Raw genomic sequence first — 25,236 nt, forward strand, 5'->3', positions numbered from 1 at the left:
AAATGTGAATTTGTGTACAATTTCAATGCAAATTGTGCTTACACTAAAATTTCATGAATGCATGATATTTTGGTTTAAGTGATTAAAATCGATCAATAACATAATCATTTTCATGCTGGAACAATGTCTCTGACAAATTTCATTGAAAAAACAATGAAAAACAAAAGGTCAAAAAACAGAGAAATACTTAAGAAAATGTATAACAATGAAACACTTGAGAATATTTTGATCGCACAATTTTTTTTACTTACATTTGCCAAGGACATTAGAAAGAATATCAACAAATAGAAAAAATGTGCCTGTTTGGAGCTTTATTTACTCCATCATCAGAATAGCAAATAGTCTGATTTCATGCTTTATTTAGCATAATTTAGCATACATGACTATTCTTTATTGGAAAATCAACTTCTCCTTTCTTTAGATTACGTCACAGGCAATGTGTGTGTGTATTTTCGTCACGATCGCATGGTCGATGGCAGAGATCTGGAGGGGGGAGGGGGATTCTTGGGAGGGCCCCCACCCCTCCGGCTCTATCATCTTCCTAAATAGCCTTTCCTAAATAGCCTGGCCTAGTTAGGGTTAAAAATCATGCTTCTCTGATCCAGTATGTTCAGGTATTTGTACAATGTACAATATACTTGAAGAGCATCCCTGTGTTACACAACAGAGGATCCAAACTTGATTTACCATGCAGTATTGTAAATTTGTGTATTTCTGTCAATTTTTCAAAGCAGTCACAATTCCTATTTATTGTTTTTTGTATTATAATATAGATAATAGTGACTACTTTGCAAGTCTTTTGTAGCTTATCATTGAACATACAATATTCACTTGTCCAAAATTGAATATGTTCAGGAAGGGCATTTGTAAAATTTTTCACTTTTGCACAAGCTTTATGAATTTGGCATATTTTCAGGGAAATGTGTATTTTTTTTTTTAGAACATTTGGGAATGACAGCTAGAGGGAATTTGTGATTATGGTGACAATCGTTCTTAAATGATGAAAATATGTACAATTTAGTTTTGGCCCATAATTCATGGAAAACCAGACACTCAACACATGAAGACTGTTTGTAATGGTGTACTACTCTATAGTAGAGGTTTATACTATGTCGAGAGATCTACCGGTATTTGTCCTTTTTTTTTTTTCAGGTGATCCAATGGCCGTCACACACTGTATGAAATATAGAGAATCAGTTCATTAAAAAAAGTCCTTACATGTCACCAGTGTAGCATTTAGTGCATTATGTTTTTATATCCCCCTCAATGTTACTTGAAAAAAAATAATTAAAACTACAACTGTTTGGATTACAAGCTAACATCTATTCACAGTTTCATTTATTGATCCAGCTTGGCTAAGAATGACTTCAAAACTGGAACACAAAGTGGGCAATACACTGGGATACCAGTGGTGGATCATTGGCTTCAAAATGCATGTATTCATGCGAACAGTAGCAATGTACAGGTTGTATGCATTTTTTTTTTTATGTCTCCAGACCACCTAGATTTTTCCGAGATCCATCACCGTATTCACACTTTCTTCCAGGGTTGAATAATTAGTGCATTGAGTGCTGTGATAGAGAGGTGTGTGCTTTAATATGTCAAGTGAAATTCTGCTTGGGATTGGAAATAATCTGAAAAAGGAGTAAAAAACAACTGAATAAATTAGAAGAGTGAAATACAAAATGAGTAAAATAAGAGTGAGAAAGGACTGAATATCCTACAGAAATATTCCGTCTTTTTTCACTCTTTTTGGAGTGAAAAATGACTGGAAAAGAGTGAAATACAATAGGAGTGAATTAAGAGTGAGAAAGGAGTGAATTAAGAGTGAGAAAGGAGTGAATATCCGACCAGAAACATTTTCATCCTTTTATACTCTTTTTGGAGTGAAATTTCTGTTCACTCAAAATTCACTCCAAATCGAGTGATCCTTGATGTCACTACCAAGGGAAGTGAAAGTTCACTTTTTTTCTTTTTTTTTAAAAGAGAGAGAGTACTGAATGATTCTTGGGAGGGAGGATACCAAAATCAGGGGACTTGCTCATAAGGCTGCGTTCACATAGAAGTATACTATTCGGATATTCGGTGCTCGTTTTCGAGGGCACGCGAATAGCTTGAATCGAACGATAGGATTTCCTAACACCGTTTCAAATAAGAGGGCACTATTCGAAAATACCGGATAGCTGCCAATAGTATAGCATAGTGGGAATCGAGCTTGTTCGATTTTCGAGCAGCGTATACCATCTTTCGTTTATTAAATGATGAACATTTTGGTCTGGATTTGCCCTTTAGCAAAAATAAGCATGTAGACTGACATTCTGATGCAGTTTAGAAATTGTTATTGCTGGGATGATTGTGTAGGAGGAAGAAGTAGGGAGTTGATGGTGTGGGTGATGGTGTACTGGGTCGACTTGACGGCGCATAGCGAATACCGAATACCGAATACTTCTATGTGAATGCAGCCTAATTCAGCAACTTTCTATATATTTCAGTATTCTCAGAGATAATGTTATGCATGTTTAGCAATAAAATACAAAGTGCATTTCACATGAAGTCTCAAATCTGATGGAAATCCTTCCATAGCTACAGATAACTGGAAAACACAGTGTATTCCATTACTAGTTGACAATATTTAGCCCTCATTCCTGTTATTGTGACCTGATGTATTTTGTTTTCATGGCTATGATAATTTTGCACCTCTTTAACATCTGAAGTGCATGCTTTCAAAGGCATCCTACAATTTAGAGTGCACTGTAGTATCTATAAGATGAAAGCATCCTGGGGCCTGTTTATTGTCTAAGCTCTGGGATTATTCCTAAGTTCAATTCAACTGATCTCAGGGACAGTTGTGGGATCGATCTATCCCAAAAAATTAGAAACTGTTTCACTAAGCCTCTTGGGAACTATACAGAACCAGGTATTGAATCCAAAGTTGGAATTGATTCAGATCAGACCCAAGTTGAGAAGGATACATACAATCGCAGTAATAAAGTGTCATAAACCATCATCTGACAGGTGAACATGCCAGCTGTCTTGAGGGTAGAGGAATTTTAACCAACAATTCTATGTGGTTTTAGTTAATGATTTGTTTAATCAATTCAACCAAACAATGTTGGTTGAATGTCAAAATGTCACATGAAAAAAAAAATAGTTGTAGAGTAAATGCACACTCTTCACATTATCTGAAAGTATGTACATAAGTGTTTCAACACCACTGCATCACATTCACACATGAAGGGCAAATTATTCACAGCTGGGTGTGTTACAATCACATACAGTAATGGATGTCATGATATAAGGTATGAAAATCGACACCAATATAATTTTTAATTTAGATCTTCTATACACAGTTACTACTCTCTTCTCATACAACTGAAAAAAAAAATTATTCAAATTCAATTCGAATTCATGGCAGAAATGTACACAATACAACTTGGGACAACTCGATTTAGACACTCCCTCTTTCAAGCCTCGCATAAAAGACACTAGTCTTTTCAATGTAAAAGGTTCTATGACATACAAATTATGCGTGTTGATTTGTGTTGATTCATGATACTCTAATCATTAATTTGGCAGTGAAATGAATATCTAAAAACATTCCATATATTTTTGAATAATTTTTATTTTATTTTTCTTCAGATTTTTTTTTTTTGGATTTGAATGATTATATGTCAAAGTAGCAGAGTAAATAACAAAATAAAAAAAGGTTGCTCATTTGACAGCCCACCAAAAAATGAATAAATAAATAAACCTTCAAAACCAATATTCTTGTGATCTCATTTGTCAATCAGTGCTTAAGTATTGATACGTTTTACAAAAGACATAGGAATGCACCTTCCCCTCGACTCTGCATAACTCACATGTTTCTGTGATATTAATGTGACTAACAAAAGTCATGGCGAGGGAACATGCATATTATGCTTGAAATAGTAATTTCAATGTTTCCTTAACATACCTTCTACTTGGTTGTCATCGCCTTGTTCGCTCATTCAGCGGCACTACCGATCACAGCCTCATTCATTATTAGTAAATCGGTCAAACTCAATTGTATATTGTTCCCAGGTAAAGATCAATTTAGTGAAATGGGTCACATGAGTTGTTCCCAGGATGGTATCAGTCCCCGAATTGAGATCGGTCTTAGGTTGGATCAGTTACCCATGCTAGTGAAACAGGCCCCTGGTTCTTGTGTTTAAAAATTAAATAACATGCATAATGCCATGTCCTCTCTCTTTTTTCTTTTTTTTCTCTCTCTCTTTGTCTAGACTCAAATGGTTCAGATGTGGCAGATATAATCTCGGATGGATCAGTAAGTATCCTCAATATGCATAAAACAGCAATACTATTGTCTGTTAAAGTTAATACAGTGCACTCCCGTTATAACGAACACTGTTATAACAAAATTCCGGTAACAACGAAGTAAAAATTCAGGCCGCAACATTATTCACTCTAACCTATTGTTTATCTGTTTGGTTATGACGAAATTTTGATGTAACGAAAGAAAACTGCCCAGGACTTCATTATAATGGGAGTCCACTGTACATAAATATCTTTGGTACAGCAGCACTCTTATACATTGTACATGTAGGACATGCTGTCGTGTAGTGTCACTCTGATCTACGATATCGCATGGATAGTGAAACAAGATCTGTAATATAAAAAAAAGCCCTTTTTTGGAAAAGGCTCATGTCAGATACGACAGGGCGTGTATACATTCAACAGTGTCAGAGCATACAAGTGGGGAATAGTAACTAGCCATGGCATGTTTTCGATAAAGAAGACGAATTTCTGCTTATGGCTGTCCCCAGTTTACCTCCTGAGTGCATACTGTAAGTACAGTCAACCTCACCTATACGATTCTATTGGGCAGGGTTCGAAATTGGCGATGGTCCGCTGGCCATTGGCCACCCAAAATCATGTCGGACTAGCTAAAAATCATAAAATTCTGAAGTAACTAGTCCGTCTGGCTAGCCAAAATATTTCTTCAGTGTCAAAATTGATTCTAAGTAGTCCGTCTGGCTAGTTAAAAAAGAAGTTAAGTGCGACCCCTGTTGGGTATGGCAAAAACATTTCTTCGACTTAAATTTCCTGATAAATTGTCATAATACAATGTCTTTTTATGTTTTTTAATAATGACTGTTAAATTACAGCAGACGGTAGCAATATGTCGTATTAAGTGCTTTTGTTTTGTTTGAGTTTTAAAGAAGAATCGTGAAGCTCTATTGGACTGCGATAATTGAAATGTGTTGCATATGTAATGTGAGTTTTTGAACATGGTCACAACGTGATTGGCAAAATCCAACATTCGTATTCTAGTTTGCAAAAGATCGCCAAATGACCGCGGGGGTTCGGAAGCGTCATCTTTATTGTTCGCGGATGTCGTTTTTACTTCAGTAAGAATTTCAAATAATTTTTTTTTTCTTTTGCGAATCTTTTTTGCAGTGCACACTGGGTTGTGATTTGTTTTAGAAAATGTCTTTAAAGCCTATTTTTACAAGAAGTGCGTGATGTTTGCAAAATTTTCATGAAACCCCAAACAGTCCCCAAAACTTTGTAGAAAATCTCGCGACATAACTGCAATTACTGTTTGCATACCATTTGAGACATTCTCATGAATGTTTGGTGCACGTTTGGAGGCAAATCTACACCCTTGATGCGTGACCTCTTCAAGGCTCTATGTTTTCTTCAAACCAAAATCATAGCATATGACCACACATCAAACAAGCACACACTCTAAAAACAATCTAATCATTCTTTTTTTATTAGATAGCCTTATGATATTATAAGGAATAGAAACTAATCATCACGGTTTATAATCATGTGGCTAGTACCAATTGATACCAAATCAAACTGAGTGTATGATTTGAAGCGAATTTCTCATCAAAACTGTTCTTCATTACCATTGGTTAAGATGCGCACGTGATGGAAATCAAGACAAGCAATTGGCTATTAGTCTTTCGAGGGTCAGCGCAGCGCGCATGCGCATATTACTTTCTTCACGCATTTTCAATGCGATGCCTACACAGACAAGCATTTGTTGCCGTTAATGAGGCATCGTGGGCTGTGATTCATCGTGGGAATCATGCCAAATTGCCTAAAATAAGAACAGAGTAAGTTTGAGTTTCCTAGCCATTATTTATTATTGTGAATGTGAATTACGGTAATTCAGATCTCCACTGAATTGCTTGTAATAAGCCAGAGTAGTCCATGTAAGGTAAATTTTGCCTAATTGTGTGAACATGTTGACTTGTCTTTGAACAAGTGATACGTTGTAGGCCCAATCATTATAGTCGAGTGATTGATATGAGCGTGGATAGCATGGTTCTGTGTGTGTTATGGGCAGCTCAATACATCAGGACCTAGGGCCTAATGCAGCAATGCCAGACGCTGTGATATCAAAGCGCAGACGTCAAGTTTGTTATAAATTCCTACTGCTACTGGGGACTAGCGTACAATATAAAGGAGAAAGCTACTAGGATCCTGGGTTTTAGGTTAGTCGTCATGAGTAACGTAACACATGCTAACATGTCAACACTTGTGTGTACAGCACATAAAAATCCGAAATAATAAATGAAATCATCACAATTCTGCCAGGTAATTAGTCGTGATGAGTATCGTAACACGTTAATCTACTCGAGCCAGTGTTCAGAAAAAGTAACATTAACGCATTTAACAGTTTTACTAGATCTGATTTTGTTTATCAAAATTTAACACTGCATTTCACAGTGAAGATTTTCATTCTTATAGAATGGTCTATTAACATGAGGTATTTATTATGCGTAAAAAGGATCACAATCTCCCAAATTCAATTCTGTCACGTATCTTTCGAGAACGGATGTACAAAATGCAGAGAAATTTCCGGGAGAAAATAAAGAAAGCATTTTCAACCTCTTCACGCACAAACTTCATAAAACGACGCATTTATGAGATTACAGCTGAAATCATTCGTGAAATCATCGCAGTCCCGCTTTGCGTAAAATACCCAGCAAGTTACGGTAAGCAACGCATGCATGTTACTCTATTTGCACCGATGTTTAGAAGAAAAAAACAATTAAAAACTTAAGTAACGCATTACACTGTATATACAATATGATTTTTGTATATCATTTTATGCTGTATTTTACAAACGAAAAAATGTCACTCTTTCAGAGTGGTTTAATATTTGAGGAAGAGGTGGGTGGGAGATAGGTGTAAAGAGCATCATGAATGTCACCCTGCCGAGAACTTCTCAAGAACGCATGTACGTTGTACATGCGAAGAGATTTTCGGAAGAAAAGTATAGAACGCCTTTCAACCCCTACTTTTTGGGGGTCTTCTTTTTTTTTTGCATCAATTCACAAATAATTCCTTTTTATACTCTCTCTCAATAATAATGATCCACACCGGTACTTGTGTAATACCAACGCAAAAATTGTTCTTAAGTTTTTTTGATTAGTGTACAAAAAATTGTATGAATCTGTGCTTATGTTTTTCTTTGTTTTTAATGTATACAGTTATAATGAGGTACAGGTTATAATGAGGTAACATTGGTGGTCCCATGGACCTCGTTATAACTGAGTTTCACTGTAGCAGTTGATGATGAATGAGTGGTACTTCCCATTCTACCTGGAGATACATGTGTATCAGAGCCAACTTTCTATCATGTTGACTTGTTTGGTTTTGTGTGACCAATCAGTTAATTTACTTGCACTGTCTTACTTGTATTGAAGCATTACAAATTTTACATGCAGCAATTTTGTCTGTAATATGCTGGGCTACTGGCTGAATTAATTGTCAAATCTCTATAATCAATAGCGTAGGCATCGGCTTATACCTCCTGTATGGGCTATTAAACTCTCATCTTAGTGGAATCTGCTAAAAACCCTAGAAGCATCTAGTGTGCTCACTTTATTTTATATGCATTGCCAAGCTGTTTGAACTTTATGGCAGTGAGATATACAGCTAAAAATTGAATAAAGTCTCCAACTTTGTATTTTTACAGAAAGTGATGAACATTGAAACCCCACAAGGTAATGCCACAGTTGCCACTACTCAAGTGAAGAATCCACTTGAGGTGACAGAAGCAGCAACCGTCCCCATCTCCACATGGCGTACAGCAGCACTAGGAAATTCACTGACAACAGCAGTAGGGCAGCCACTAGCAAAGAAACTAAGGCACGAGTTTGTAAGTAAATTGGTGTGTGTATGTCAACTAGATACATGTATATATATTAAACTATCATGCTTGTAATATTCCTTCATTGTTGAGTATTTCAGTGTTTACTATTGTGGTTCTTGATTCCAATTCTTGAGTCCCATCACAAAATTTACATTTGCTATAAACTTTGTTCTTCCCAACTGTACTGTCTTTATTGATCTATTGATTTTGTTTTCAACATACAGGGTGGTCCACGAGGGGTTTTAGCATGTCGCTGCAACATGCTAAAATTCTTGTGCAACATCCTAAAAAGCCAGCAACATGCTATGCAACATCCTCAAGAATTTGCAACAAGCTCAAAGTAAAAGTATTAAAAAATGTGCAAAACATGTGCATATCATCAGAAACATCAAACTACCAGGTACTTTAGATATTTGTGTGCAAAACATGAGAGAGAACATTGAATGTAAGCAGCACAAAGAGAGATAAGCAGCAAAATATTGCGTACTATGTACTCATCGTGTGCGCTCCGCGCATATTCAATTTCTGCAATATTCTCAGATTCTGAGCTTGCAACATGCTAAAATTTCAAGTTGTGGACCACCCTGAACATATATGATTTATGTTCAGTTTGTTATCTATGTGTCTCTAGAGCTTTAATATCCAAGACAGTTAAAACATACAAGTAAATCCAACTTACATGGGAAATGTACAGCTTTGCCTCTGAATGCAACCGATTGAAATAGGAACAAAAGTTGTAAACTTGGAGGAGGCACAATTGTGTACTATCAAGAAAATAATTATGAATTCTTAATCCATTTCATTTCCATTATTTTTCATTCAAGGACATAAGGGCAATATTGACTAGGAGGAGGGAAGGAGAGTACCTGGTCAGGGAAATGGAGGAAGGCTTGATGAGCTACAAGTCAAGAAAGATGATTGTCAACACTCTCGTTTCCCACTTGATAGACCACTATGGCACACAGTGAGCTCCACCTACATTCCTTGTGTAATCTAGTTTTGTTTTTTGTTTTTTATAGATACTGGTATTGAAGGCACTTTGAGACATTTTATTTTAATGCTATAAATGCTGATGGGGTGATGAAGTATGACAGTTTGCAAAGATTTTTCAGTTTTGCAAAAAATACCCAGATTGAGCAGAGACTCCAACCCCAAGCACCTTCTGATGTGGAGATTCTCCCTCGTGAAACCCCTTGCAAATGGGAGACTCCAACTTGATGTGCGCTTCACGCACATCATGAGCGCAAAGCGTGAAGTTCCTTGCGGCCAGGGTCCAGGGCAATCAAGCAGGCACTGGAAGCTTTACGGTTCTAAATGCTCTCTCGTGCTATCTAAGGCTTATTTTTCCACACATGACGACACTAAGGAAGAAATCATTTCAAGCGGAAGACATAGCCAGGGCGGGAGAAATTAAATCTCAAGCGGGAGAACAGGAGATTTTGCAAAAATGGGCACTCAGCAAATCTCCCGTTGAAAGCGGGAGAGTTGGAGTTTCTGCTTGAGCAATTATGCAGGGTTAACACTAACCCAATTTTTCTACTGGTCCAACCTATCTTTGGGATCAGGAGGTACCCAGTTTTTCCATTTTTTACCGGTCCATTTCTGAAAGAGTTACTGGTCTGACAGTGATTTTTACTAGTCGCGGACCATCGGACCAGTGCCAGTTTGCAGCGTTGAACTACGCATCAACGTGGAATACTCTTTCTTAGTCAAAATAGCAGTTAAGGTAGATTAATATCATATAATATGTAGTTTTGCATCTAATTATTTCTTTATTAGTGCTCCTTTCTTATTTGTTACATGATTCACACATGTGCTTTCACCTTTTGTGTCATCTTGCTGATTTAATGCCTTACAAATCATACTTTCATGCTCACTAATTTGTAATGTAATTCTTATTGATAAATGTGTTCAGGGTACTGTATATGCCAAATATTTTGCGAGTTTCTATTTTGATGAATTTTGCTAGTGGGATGCTATTTGGGAATATAAAAACACAAAAATAAACACTCTTTTCCCAACATGAATGTGATGTGCACGCATATGTACAAGTATTTCTGTTTTCAGTACACTGTACTCCATGATTGCGAATTCAACCACTTGCGATTTTGCCTAGGAGTCCTGATTCGCGAAAAATTAGACTCGCTAAATATGTGATGCATACAGTAACTAGTTCTTTTCATTCTTGCTAATTTCAATAATGTGCCAAAATGTTTTATTCCAACAGTGTAAAGTCACATGTCAAACTGGCACTGGCAAGAGCAATAACTCAACAGTTTCCCCTGCTAGACAACGAGGATGGTTATGGTCATGTAAGTCTGCATATTCAATGCTCAGAATTTAATCACATCTCAGAGAGGGAGGGTGAAATATGTAGTTTTTAAAAAAAAAGCATGGATGGTATGGACATTTTCCACAATGCAAGGGGGCAACAGACTGGTCGCCACACTTGTGGCACCCAAGCTTTTGTATAACAGTGAGTAGATCGAGAGTTATGTACATTCATTTGATATTTTGTTATTTTGACTAATGAATGCACTTTCTTTTGAAAATTGGTAATGAGGAATAAAGTAGGAAATTCAGGTTACAGCTGTGCAGTGCTCAAATATTCCATTAATTGGTGAAAACTTTGAAAATAGAAGCTAACTGAGTGTGACGTTCACTCGCCTTTGACTTTAATATGAAGCCTGTGTATGTATGAAATTGTACTTTCTACACGTTTCCTGCCATAAACAGAATGTGAAGGCCTTCATAAAGAAAATGTGTGCTCGGGTTTGTTCATTTGCTTACAAGTTTGTTTGTTTTTAGAGGGGTGGCAAGGTGTTATAATTTTTTCTAGAAATATCATGGTCTCTCCCTTTCTCCCTCTCTGTTTTCAAATCACTTTCCTCTTGTAGTGCATTTATTTACAAGCAACAGGAAGCAAGCTCCCTGATGAAAATCCAGATATTCTTAATTAATCAACAAACTTCAACTGGTAAAAATGTGGGGGAAAGGTGTAACTAAAATACAGAAATACATCAAACTGTCATCAGTAAGATATGGCCATCATCTTCCATCAGTTTCCTATCTATTTATGATTTATCTTATTGGTCTAAAATAACAATTTCGAGGCATATCTTTTATCTTTTATGATTTTGTACACAGAGCCAAATGCAGTCAGCTGGCTGTAGTATACACTTGTATAGCTGATAGAGGGCCATATTTTTATAGGGTCAAGGAAAATTATGAGTGTGTACAGAGCATTTGTTCTTAGAGTGCAGACTATTGTAAAACTACCTGTACAAAGGAATCATAAAGAAATGTAGATAGTTACCCACATAGATGATGCCTACTTTACATTTTAAAGGGATGTGGTGCTATTAAGTTGTATGAAATGTTTATGCAGTTAAACAGTAGTTGGCAGCAGGGAAATATGAGACAGGTAGGATACAGGTCCCTAAATCACCAGCCAGCCAAAAACCTGTATCAGCAGTTTTCCAAAAGTAAAACAATTATTTTACCTTTTACAGTGGACAAAATGTAGTACAATATTTCTAATAACATGTCCAGTAAATTGATTGACAACTTTGACAAGTTAAGTATTATATCAACTTTACAGGAAGCATGGTTCGCTCCAGCTAGAGGTCATACCGAGGCTTCTGGCTTCTTGGAGAGTCGTCTGCGGAATGTGAGGAGGAGGGAGTACTCAGTGTCCAAACTGACAGCTGAAGCCGGTCCTTCAAAAGTGCAGTCCAGTGTGCCGGAAAATATTGTTGACGGTAATCCATCAATGCATATTGCGGCCTTTGGAAACCCATTATCATCATTACTATCTTTTTGAAGACCTATAGCTTCTAGTGTCACGGCCTGGTAATTTGTTTAATCTCCTGTGGTTACCAGGGATGACATCTCATAGCACTTTGTATCCAGTGGAAAAGGCAGTCTGAAAATATCAACAATTATTTTTTTTTTTAAAGATATGCATGTACCTCATCTGGTTTTAACAAAAACTAACAAATACTTGCTATGGAGCATTGTAGTCATTTTTAGAAACTCTGGACTCTATAAGGTGTATCTTGAGTTTGATATGTGCTGTGTGCTCACATCCTTGGGTGAGTTGTTTTTCCTAGCTATAGTAACAAACTCTACTCGGGTGTAAACGGGAACCTGACATTAGCTGGGGTAATGATATGCAGGGTGCTCAGGAAGAACAGTAGTGATACTGAAGAGGTTCCCCAGGGTTCAAATAAGATTGGTGTTGAGATTCTGATTTTATCACTGTAATTCAACACATATTTTTTATTTTGTTTTTACCAAGTATAGGCAGTAGCAGAAACAAGAGACAGTCAATATTTTGTCAGTCTTATGCCAAAAAGGGCCTTAAACCACATTCACTGTTATGCCAAAAGGCCCTTAACGCTACAGACTTTGTGCACTATTAGTGCCCTTTGGGCATAACAGGGGAAGTTCTTTAAAGCCATTTTGGCAAAGAGCCAACAATTTACTTTCTTTTTCTCGTTCAGATGATGCAGAAGACAGCGCAAGGAAATTAGAGTGGCTGAGAGATCACCATCAGCCAGAGCAGCAAGTCAAGAAATGGATGAGTGACACAGTGAAGTCTCGAGCTGCAACAATCAGGGCTGATAAAGACAAATCTGTGTCAGAGCTATTGCAGCTATACCCAAGACTGCTGGATACAGATGGAATGGTAATCAGCTTTTGCTATTTCCATTTCAATTTCGATTTGGCTTTTACATCATGCCAATCATGGATGGGATTGGTTTTTATGTACATGTATGTTTGTTTGCTTGTGTTTTGAAATGTTAAGTGTATACCTATACTGTAGCTAAGATTTCTAGTCACATGAAAAATTTGATAGAGTTGAAATTCCATGGAATATAATGGCACTCAGTCCATGATGTCGATCTTTTGCAAATACTGAAATACATTGTACCTTGAATCTACTATCAGCACATGTAATGCACTAGTAGTATATGCTTATAAGGAATCTTCTTGGCATTATCAGTGATAAAGGTTATATAAGTATATGTTAGTACGATGGTATTAATCTGCAAAGATTTTCTTATCCTACACATATCCACAGATCGACCAAGATTTTCGTAACCTGTTTCCAGAGGCAGCAGATCGCCTATTTGTAAACTGGCCTGCATGCTACCAGAATGTGTTGCTGTATGTTGAGAAACAAGTGAAGCGTTGGAAGGAGCACCTGCAGTTCAGTGGAGAGATGGATACAGGTAATCTATGCAAGCTTGACTAAGACAAGCTAGAGTAAGAGAGCATAAATAGATCAGAAATATCTCAGTTACCCTCCCCCCCCCCACAAACACACACACACACACACACACAGCATGTGTTCCCTACATCTGTGGAAAAGGGGTAAATTTTGCTCTTAGAAAATCTGACCCAAGAATTGTAGATTAACAGAACATTTGACTTTTCATCTTCTGCTTGAGATTTCTTTGCAAATTTGATTTTTTTTTCTCTCTCTTTCTTTCTTTATTATGTACTCCTGTCGGAGGCAAAATTGCAAGATTTAAGCTGATCATACAGAGATCCAAAAATGTTCGTTTTATTTCATACCAAAATAATGCAGGTTTCGTGGAAAAGAGTTAATTCTGAAATGGTATTTCTTCACATGTCTCTTGCAGAAGAGGATTCCTTTTATCTCTTTGCCAAACTGCTTTTTTTGATTAGTTGATTGAATTCTTGAAATTCCTGGTAGTTTTGACAGCACGTTTAGAATTTTCATTTCTTGAAATTTATACATTGGCCTCAAGTCCCTCTATAATTCAATAGTATGAATTGTTCAAAATCTGTCACTATGGATAATAACATAAGACACTCTTTGGATCTCTGCGCATAGTATAGTCATTGGCCCAAATTCATGAAGGTGCTTTAAATCCAGACCACACACATGGTTTAGATTTAGACCATATCTAAATAACCGTGAAATGGGCATACCTTTGACTTGCGGGTGTCAGTGCACAGTTGTTATGGGACGTCTGTCTGTGTATGCAATCTATCACAAAATTTACGCAGAAGAAATTTGAATAAATTATGATCTAAATGTAAATCCCCCTTGTGAATTTGGGCCAACGTGTGTATATGTTGGGAAGGCTGTACCTAGAAATGATAAGCTTACATGTCTTCAGAGTGTCAGTCACTGTGCCATTTCCTTTGTACTGCAAACATAGGGTATTTTAAGCATCACTGCTTTAAAGCATTTTTTTTTTTAACCCGTAACTAGTCACTTATCATTCTTAATTAAAACAGACACGAAGAAGAGCAATTTGGCATTTCAGGCCCTGACTCTACTCTTCCCGCCTGGGCACAAGAGAGGGAAGAGGGGGCTACATCGTGCCACAGTTGATGAAGCATTGAGAAGCTTTATTCGACGCGAAGAGGTATAAGACCAAACTTTCATGATGATATCCAGTCAATTGTATATTCACCTACAAGTAGTCAAGGGATTGCTATCCTTTATGTTGGATATGCATCAACTATGGATAACTGTTGTCTTCAATGATTTTTATTGTGTCAACTAATTACCTCCGCCAAGGGAGAAGGTTATGTTTTCGTTACCGTTGGTTTGTTTGTTAGTTAGTTTGTTTGTCCGTGGACAAAATAACTCAAAAAGTTGTGCACGGATTTAGAAGAAACTTGCATGAAAGGTTGAGAATGACACAAGGAACAGATGATTAAATTTTGGTAGTGATCCGGAAATTTGTATGAGCTTTATGAAGGATTTTCGATATTTTGCCACGTAAGGTCAATAAAGTTGGGAGTTCAAGCTGCGCATTTTTCAAGTTTTCATTTGCGCACTACAGTGCATGCTCTAGTTTCTGCTGGGGCAAGGCGCGCTGCGCATCTGAGGGTTTATGATGCAACAAAGGCTTCTATATTGAGAAATCAGGCGATTTTGCAGTGGGTGCAAATCACTGATCTCTATGGAAGAGCAAGATCATCAGTGGAAAGTAACTGCTTGGCGGAGGTCTGTGCTCTCAGAGTGCTTTTCTAGTTTATTTTGATGTAAATCAATGTAAATTGCTGCTTACATTCATCAGTTTGTAATTACAATGGGTTTCATTATATCAATGCATTTCCAAATATTTTTGAAGATATTTCATCAATTTTATAAAACCTCCTGAGCTCCAACTGCCACCACCCCCCCAAAAAAAAAAGAAAACATTTTTTAGATTACATCATCTGTGCATCAGTGAGACTGGCTTTATTGTACTTGAAACAAGATATTTGCTTATTTGTGCCCAAAGATTGCATGATATCGAATAACACCATATTGTTGCGAATGAGCTAGTGTTCTTGCAGTATACTTGTTACAAGCAAATATCGTAGCCTATAAATTCCACCTAGAGAATGAAGAAATCCTGCGTGCTAATTTCTGACTGATCCAGTAGTGTGGAAGACATAAAAAATTCCAGTGTCTATTTGTGGTTAGATTTATTCAGACAATATGCATGGTCAGACTGGCAAAAAATTGAAAAGTTTGGCGAGGGTAGCATGGGGAAATATTCCTAATTGGATTGGGAAGTTTTGTGGGAATTTTTGCTGGGAGTTTGTGGGCACACTGGCAAAACTCAAAGAAGAAGATATACTTTGTTATCTTTTGCCAGTCAGACCGCGCCTAATGTCATTTTCTTTTGTATTCCTTTAACTTATTGGTGCTCCAGGTAGTCCGTACAGAATCAATCCGATGCCTTGCATTGTCGGTAGGTCACCAGTGGACCGACAGACCTATTCAATTATCAATATGACTTCTAGGAGTATGATATGCAAGTTTTGTCCTTTTTTTATACAGATTGGCACCAACATTCCAACATTTCTGGAGACATTGGAACAAAACCAGCCATTTGTTCTGGCCCTCGGGAAACCAGAGGAGCCCGAGCAGTGCTTCGTAGTACTTGAGAAGAACACCATCCATTGCAACTCGCTCTTGCATGCAATTGATGTTTGCTTCAAGCTTGTCTATGTGCTTGACATAGACTACCCCTGGGAGTGCCAGCACACTTGGGACTTCATTCAAAAATTCTTCTACAGACTTGGAGAAGGGAAGGGGAGAGTAAAATCAGTGCCCAGTGTTACATTGTTTCAGAACTTCCTTGCCAAGAATTGTAAGTGTTAAATTCAGGGAAAGCAGTGCTGTCTGAGTGAAAAATCAATTTGAAATCCTAATAAAAATACATTGTACCCCCACCCACACGTACAGAGCGTAACAAAAAAGTAACCAACTTTGGAGGGCTGCCATTTCATAATTGTCGGTTATGGAGAGCACAATTATTGCTTGTCAGGAAAGAACTCTTCCTCTTACCATTAGTACCTAATTATGCTGAAAAATGTCATGCATGACAGAGCACATGAACTTTAAAGACAACAGTGACATATTGCACTTATTCCAAGTTTGAGTGTCACATGAAGGAATTATGAATGTCTCACTGAATGATTGGGGTCTGTCAATGAAAAAGGTTAGATTAACATACCAGCTTGCATGACTGCAGGTTCGTGTTCATAGCTATTGTTCAGGTTTTCTTCTAACATGTCATGGTCCATAACCTTGAACATGGGCATCTGTCCGATAACATGGTCACTCCTAAGGCCAACCCACACAGTCCATTTTCCCTGTTCATATCAAACACAGAGCTTGCAGTGATAAGCCATGTCATGAATATGAAGAGAGAAAATGGATGATGGGTTAGCCTTTGTGGGAGGGACCAAGTTAACAACAGTGGCCATATTGAAGGTTATGGACCATAGAATGTTAGAAGAAACCCTAAACACAAACCTGCAGTCATGCAGGCTGGTCTGTTAATGTTATCACTTTCATTGACAGATCCCATCCATTCAGTGAGACATCTACAGCATGTTCCTTCATGTGCCCAACACTCAAACTTGGAAAAAGTGCCATTTGTCATTTTCTTTAAAGTTCACATGCTCAGTCATGCATGACATTTTGTCAACATTATTAGGTACCAATAGAAAGAAGAAGAGTTTTCCTTTCCTCACAACCAACTACCATAGCGGACAATAGTGAAATGGCAGCCCTCTAAAGTTGGATTGCTAGAACCTTTCTAGCTAACCTTTCTAGTGTCTATGGGGAAATATTGATATCATTCTCTGGTTGGGCGGTCTTTTAATTGCAAACTTTTAAACAAAGCTTCCTCAATGTTCACAGATACAATCTAGACAAGGTTCACGTTGGTGTAGTGTATGATTAGTCTAAACCCCAGACTAGTTCACAAACAGATGTAGTACTATGGGAAGGCTTGCTGTGTGCATATGAAGGCTAAATATGACCACCTAATATCTCCATACATACTAGTCCTGAATATGCCAACCAGTGAAGGTCTTAAGGCTGGCACTGTTACTTAGTGTGTAAATTGTGTAAATATCCAGATTAGTATGAATGCATGTATATACATGCATTTTGAAGGGTCCACCAAGAGAATATTCATGCACATGATCATATACCAAGTAATAGTTTTTCTTGGTCAAGTTGCCATGTTGTGTATGTTTGGACGGTTTGGGCAGTTTGTTTTTCTTCATAATAGATTTTATACAATCAGACTTTGCCTTTCAGTATGTGCGACGCTAAGTACAAGTAATATTTATGTGTAATATTTATCTGACAAGCTCCATGGCAGCCACTTTGAATTATCCTATATGGTTGCTATGGATGTTGAATTGTTGAATATCCATATCTTGGGTTTATGTGTGCTACTGTATGTACATTGTCACATCAGTGAATTATGCTTTATTTTTACTGCTCTTCCTTGCACATCTGTGACTGTTAGTGAGGACGTATGTCTTGGCAGCCACAATGGATATTAAAAATGGCAGGCATACCTTTTGTCTGACGTCACATTACTCAATTTATAATCAAGCATGTTACGAAAATACTGGACATGTGGTGCACCCAAATTCATACTTCATTTGTCATTTAGAATTCAAGGTAGTGATTTTCAGCACGTCATCAAGGCAACCACATTGGAATTCAAGATGGCGGCTGAAGCAGTGGTTTGGAACCAGCAATTTTTTAAATCGGTACCCCAAAATATCCTTACATTTATAATCTAACCCTGTCCACCGGAAGTGAGCAACTCTTTCGTCTGTCTGCCACACTATTATATTTGACAATGTTATGCAAAGTAATATGTCTGGTAGATAACAAATTTCAAATTTTATTATCTGTTTGAAAATAAACTTTTGGTGTAGAAACGAAAAGAAAAACAAGAAACTAAACAAATCTTTTGACTCAAAGTACTCTCATTTTTTATCAATTGACCTGCACCTTTTTTCTTTTCTTTCTTTGCCAATGTTGTGAAATGTGTTGCCATGGCCAAGGCAAATTTTGATAAAAATCACACAAACTGTGGATTCATTGAACTACTCTCTCCATTTAAAGCAATTTGGCTAAAGTCTGGCACATGCAATGAAGATAATGTGTAGTTTCTGGCGATGAATATAATGTGTACTTTTTGTGAGTGTTAAGGGACGAGTTAACCTTCATATGTGGACTGAGTATCGATCATTCAAAAGTTATGTATTTTCAGAGTTTCTGCACTATCACGACTGGTTGAGAAGACTACTACAGTTTATGGTGTCAATGGTGTCATAATGCAAAGAACTATATAAGGAAAGCATAAAGACAATTACACATTTCAGTTTTTGAAAGAAGTACAAATTCCTTTGACTTGGCACTGACAATATTTCCCCAAATCGCACATCCCCAAATATACCGTTGGTATAGTATTTAATGAGCAAACAAATAATTCATCTCTTTTCATTGCTGAACAATGTCACTCTTTGTGTTTGTACCTGATGTGTTGCCATGGTACCTGCATATTTTCTTCAAATCTTGTGGAGTGAACTACTTCCACAATTGTGAAGCAGTCAAATTCACCAGGTACTCACAAGGTACTATACACACATGTATGTACAGACAGACACATACCCATTACCTTTTATCAAGCCCAGGTTCAATTTTCTTCCATGGGAAGCTGGTCTGCGGGAGCAGGGGTATTCATCACCTTTAGTGAAACTTCTAGTTTTTAATGAAAATGATACAAATGTAATGTAGATTTTGCTAAATTCCCAAGTTTTTCTTGCATTTGACTTGAAATTTGACATGTTGTGATTAATGTATAACATGTAATTGCCATTGTAGCCAAAATTTTTAGCCATGGTAGTAGGACAGTTACAAGTGGACTATGCTACTCACCTCAATTTATGAGCATTTGGCCTGGTATTTTGGCATGTGTAACCAATATACTGTAAAATGAGGAAGGGTCATGTGCATTTAATTTCACGAGAGCCAAGATTCGTGAAATTAAAATGCATGTGAAAGTTTGTTTACACTGTATGCATTGGATGTTAGAGGCAACTCACGAAAATTTCATGCCACATAAAAGGCCGTTGGCTCCAATTCACAAAAATTTCATGCCGCGAAAATATTGTTTTACAGTACTACATAGATGTGCAAACCTTATCTTGTGTCATTGTTGAACAATTTGATGTTAATTTACAGCATTTCATGATATATCAAAATATGTATCATGTATTTAACTGATTCCCTCATGCAGTCTTTGAACAAGTAACTTGAAATTTGTCATGTGTTGCCACTATTATGTGAAGTTGTGCAAGTTTCATCTTTTATTGGTGTTACACAATGTGTTGCCATGAATCTGTTTGTCTTTTTTAAAACTTCATAAATGTGTTTCCTTAACATGGAAAAAAAAGGTGTTTGGTGTGCATTATTATTCTCAGAGTGTTTGATGTGATGCAGAGTGTGATAAGGAGCCTAATCATTGTACAGAGGACTCCCGTTATAACAAAGCCCTGGGGATCAGCAATTTTCTTTTCTTATATAGAAATTTTGTTATAAGCGAACAAACAATAAAAATACCTAGCGTGGATACTGGTGTGGCCTGAATTTTACTTTGTTGTAACTGGAAGTTTGTTATAACTGTGTTCGTTATGACGGGAGTACACTGTATTTGATTAGAATGGTCCTATTAAATTTGATATGATTCTTAATTTGATTAGGATGTATGCATCAAAACATAAGGTTTTTTTAATCAAATCCAATCATTTTGATTAAATTCCTATTCACGACTTTTGATAAGGTGTCCACATCAAAACATAATATTTTCTCAATTGAATCTTATCATTTTGATTAAATTCCTATTCACATTTTTTGATAAGGTTTCCGCATCAAAAAAGGTGATTAGATTGTCCTCATCATTTTGATCAGATTTTCGTGTGTCCCAGTTTGTACTGTTTTTCTAATCAAAGTTGATTAGTTTGTTTTTAGAATGCATTATAGTATACTGTAACAAGAAATTTTAAAAACCAGCAAAGAGAACATGTTTGGTATAAAAAAAAATCACAACATACTGTACACCAAAATTATACAGACTGTATTTGAAACTTAAGATGATGTGTGAGCAATTCTGCAAAAAAAAATCAAATGCTTGTGGGGGTAGACCCTTAGAAAAACTGTCAGCACACACGCAACAGACAAATGAAAGGAAAAGAATGGAGAAATAGGAAAGAGAAAAATTTCAACTCAAAACAGCTACCATCTCTCCTTGGAAACGTTTCTCCCATGATCATTGAGAACTTTGCGTTGTTCGCACTTCCATCACGTGTTCTTGGTCAATGTGCATAACGGGCGGTACTTATGTTAGCAGTGGTACACACGACACTCGCACATACGTCGTGAGATGTTCAACAAACTGCGCAAGAATGGTTTACTACTCTATTGTCTGAACACATTCGGAGGAAAACTTTTCCGAATGTTGGATTTTGCCACTCGTGTCCTTTGCAAATCATTCGCAAGCTCTGTCAAATCAACCCTTTACCGGTCGCATCGGTACTATACCTGATTGAGGGTTTTTTTCTTTTCTTTTTATTCCCTGAAAACCCGCTGTCCCGCCCACATATAGCTTGCCTCTACCCTGGTAGGGCTTACATGTAAATGTTCTGCTCAGCTGGACATCAAGGATAGAGAAGAAATAAGGGCTAACTTGGATTCGACCCTTGGGAGTATTTTATTGCAAAAGTTGTGTGTTTTTTTCCCTTCGTTTATTAATGGAAGAATGCGTAACTTCCATGTTTGAATGACATATGGGGAAAAAAAAACACTTCAACTTGTGCGTTGGAAATAACATATACAACTTTGGACTTGAAATTACAGTTCAACCCGATTATTCAGCCATGTCGGGACCGGCGCTCATCCAGATTTAAGCGAATTGGCCGGATATGGAAGACACAATGTTAATGTATATAGCTGCCGTCCCAGTGCACTGGCAGCTAGGCAGGTAGCGTACCCCGCAACAGTGGTGTAATCTCTGCTAGCCTGCGCAAAATTGTAGTCCCTTCTTCACAAAAATTAAGTATATCTTGTAGGTAAATCGTGTGAGTTTTGTGGAAATTTTAATTGAGTTTAAAGTCACTGTTTTTTCTCAATTTTTGGTTTAAAAGAAAAAGTCCTTCACTCCGTGAACATGTCCAGATAATAGAGATTTCCGTATGAAAGGAGGCCGGGTAATCGAGGTCGTACTGTATCTTTGACATAGTCAAAATTAGACATGTGAATTTAGAGTTGTGAAAGATTATGTAAAAGAAATAAATAAAGAGAAAATTGGGACTTTTCTGGAGTTTTGACTTGTGCGAGGTCAACCTAGCGAAGTTGACTGTACATTAAAATTTGCAGTGTGTCAAGCTCTACATTTGCAGTGGTTCTGATTTCACACATGCACATTGCAAATCTGATTGACAATTCTCCTGAAAGAATTACTGATTAATTTGTTACAGCTACAGAATGATACATAAATTTCACAAATCCTGTCATGTTTATGCCATAATGTGAGAAAGATGCCCTTTTGCAGTGCAGAGTCAGTCACAAAAGGAAAAATCGCTTGCAAAACACAGACCTGTTTCAATTCCCTGCATGACGTCCACAATCAAGTTCCATTTTTTAAAAATTGTTTGCATGTTCAAATAAAGCCTAGAACGACCATCACTCAAAATTCTTACACCTTAAAGGCCCTTTTCGTGTGACATAGCTACATACAATTGATCAAATGATAAAGATTTAGTAATCATGCCACTGGTTTCTGCAATATTTCAATATTTCCAGCAAAAGTAACTTTCAAAATTCTTTGTGTTCCCCCTCCCCCCCCCCAAAAAAAAAATATATATATATACATTGTACATATACATGTATATTATCATCAGCCCCAAGATGAATTTGTATATTCTTAAAACACAAAAAAAAAATAACAAAGTTCAACAAATTGAAATCCTATAAATAATTGACCCTTTTATTTTGTTGCAGGATGATATTGAGGAAAATGAAATAGGTCAAGAGTCTGATGATTCTGATGATTCAGAAGACTGGGATCCATCCTTGGAGGTAACAGTAAATACTCCTTATACATAATCATTGAAAAGGATTTGCATTGAAACCATTCATGATAGTGTAAATGTGGAAATTTTTGCAGTGTGGTAATTTCTGTGCTTTTCACACAACCAGAAGCTAGCGTGAAAAATAAAAGTACACAGATATTTTGGCATGCTATATGTTCCTGTTATCAATGTTCTGATTCTGCGGAATTAAAGAAAAAAAAAGAAGTTCATCTAACTAAGGCCAAGCGTGAAAAATCATTCACATGAAAATATTCACTTTTACGCTAATCTCAATGATGAATCTGGATGTGACATGATAGATGAAGAGTGCAGATATCTGTATGCAAGCTCATACATCACAAGGTCACATGGAGACATTGGGAATGCTAAAGCTTATGAGGCAGTGTGATTCGTGCATTGAAGACATAATGTTATGGATAGAGGTTGAAGTTCAAGGAATCATTCTTGGGACACAGGAATTGAAGTTTAAAGGACAAGTCCACCTTCATATACATAAGGATTGAGAGAATGCAGCAATATTAGTAGAACACATCAGAGAAAGTTTGAGGAAAATCGGACAATCTATTCAAAAGTTATGAATTTTTTAAGTATCTGCCCAATCACTGTTGGATGAGAAGACTACTAAAGTGTATGATGTCACATGCGTACAACGATATAAGGAAAATAAAAAGAGAATTTCACAAAACTTTACTTTTTGAACACAGTGCACATTCCTTCGACTTGTTACTGACGTATGTTAAGGGTAATATTATTCCCCCTGCCTTCTGAAAGAGAGAAGTCGAGTGCTCTTTTGTTATGCAAGAAAATGGAAATATGTTGAATTTCCTTTATTCTTTCTTTATATCGTTGTACACATGTGACATCACAAGCTATAGTAGTCTTTTCATCCAGCATGACTGAGCAGAAACTTAAAAAATTCATAACTTTTGAAAGGATTGTCGGATTTTCCCCAAACTTTCGCTGATGTGTTCTACTAATATTGCTGCATTCACTCAACCCACATGTCTATGAAAGTGAACTTGTCCTTTAAATTTTACAGGTGACACACTTTAGAGACCTGAAGTACAATGCCAAGGATTAGAACTTGGTGAATTTAATTTGTTCCAAAAGTCATAAACTGTATGTAGATATGTTTTTAATTGTCAAAACTATACAGTGTTTCTATAACAATGGTGAAGGTGGCCCAGTTGAATGGATGTAACAAGTTGGTGCTCATAATGGTACAGTTTCCAACTGGATATTAGGGGTAGACCTGGGTCCAAAACTCAAAGGTCATGTGGAAATACTCAAATCCCCAATTTATACTCGCACTCTGAAATAATATAGCCATTCAAATGAAATCTGGTTCAAGGAATGTATAAGTACTAAACACATTTAGGATTGTGCCATTAAACTTTCATGCATGTCATTTCAATTTTTTTTGTTGCTAATCATATGAAACTGTTGTCTTACACTGGCAAGATGTATAACAGACCTATGGGAAAATAATGTGATATGGCGAGGAAGACCAGTCAGCACAGCGACATCTCTAGTTTAGCTAAACATGGTTCTTGTATGTTTTTGATACTCTTCTTTACTATACAGAAGGATGAGGCAAAGCCATTGGTTTCAAGAGTTCGTAAAAGAGGCTACAGTTATGTCGGTGACAAATACCCTAAAGGTGGCAGTTCATGTGATCGACAGGGAAACATTTTCTTCAAACAATCAAAGAGGAGGTCATCAGTAAGCGGTGAAAAACGGGTGTATGACAAACATAATGCTTGCTTTTACTGTGGCAAAATGCTTGAAGTGAAGATAGGCAGGCACTACTTGCTCTGTCATTCTGAAGAGTTAGAAGTGGCAGTCATCCGTGTCTTGCCGGTAAACAGTTATGAGAGAAAAGTGAAACTTGAGCTTCTTCGACACAGAGGAAACTTTTATCACAATAAGAAGGTTCTCCAAACAGGTGGTGGAGAGATCATCCTAGCGAGAAGGCCAGGTCTCAAAGATGAACAGAGCAACCTTTGCGACTTCTCACCCTGTCCACAATGTCTGGGCTATGCCAGAAAAAGAGAACTTTGGAGGCATTCTAGACAAAGATGCTATGCTAGAGGCATTGTTGGTCAAAGATCTACCAACATCCAGCAGCTCCTTTTTCAGAGTGATATGCTGCAAAATCCTGAAGATCACTCTGGTGCAAGCCCAAGCCTGAAATCTCTAGTATTCCCTAATATGCCCAATGATGATATCTCATTTGTAGCCCAAACTGACCCCCTACTAGTTGCCCTAGGTAACCACTGCCTAAACAATACATGTCATGGAAGAGAAGGTCTTGTGACCATCAAGATGAGAAGTTGGGCAACCCTGCTCCTAGCACTGAGGGAATCTGGTCGGGGAGATACCTTGGATGATTTCCTTACAGCAGGTAACTTCAACACTGTAATCAACGTTGTGAAAACCAGAGTCAGAAGCCTTAATGTCGAGGATGGAGCTGGTACAAAGGAAAACGCACAGCTTTCTGCAACTACCCAAATCGGTCAGGACCTGGTTCAGATGGTCTCAATCAAACGATGTTTTGCCATTTGCAGGGAGGACACAGTTGCTGAAAAAGAGGCATGTGACTACCTGACACTGCATAATGTTGAATGGGACAT

General features: G+C 37.2%; 2 protein-coding genes across 2 annotated transcripts in view; one reads left to right on the top strand and one right to left on the bottom strand.

Moving 5' to 3' along the window:
• Positions 1–25,236, bottom strand: part of LOC139728593 (ergosterol biosynthetic protein 28 homolog) — a 62,394-nt gene that overhangs the window by 25,499 nt on the left and 11,659 nt on the right. The gene's annotated exons all lie outside the window — the stretch shown is intronic.
• LOC139728609 (uncharacterized) lies at positions 7,757–13,117 on the top strand. The gene is made up of 6 exons (XM_071639551.1): positions 7,757–8,161; positions 8,980–9,119; positions 10,383–10,467; positions 11,757–11,916; positions 12,661–12,845; positions 13,109–13,117. The coding sequence occupies exons 1-6, from the start codon at positions 7,985–7,987 to the stop codon at positions 13,115–13,117; spliced, it is 756 nt and encodes a 251-aa protein (XP_071495652.1). The 5' UTR covers positions 7,757–7,984.

Source organism: Diadema antillarum, unplaced genomic scaffold (genome assembly GCF_040938485.1).
Source record: "Diadema antillarum isolate AM-2024a unplaced genomic scaffold, OU_Dant_1.0 seq00000187_RagTag, whole genome shotgun sequence".
In the NCBI taxonomy this organism is placed as follows: domain Eukaryota; kingdom Metazoa; phylum Echinodermata; class Echinoidea; order Diadematoida; family Diadematidae; genus Diadema; species Diadema antillarum.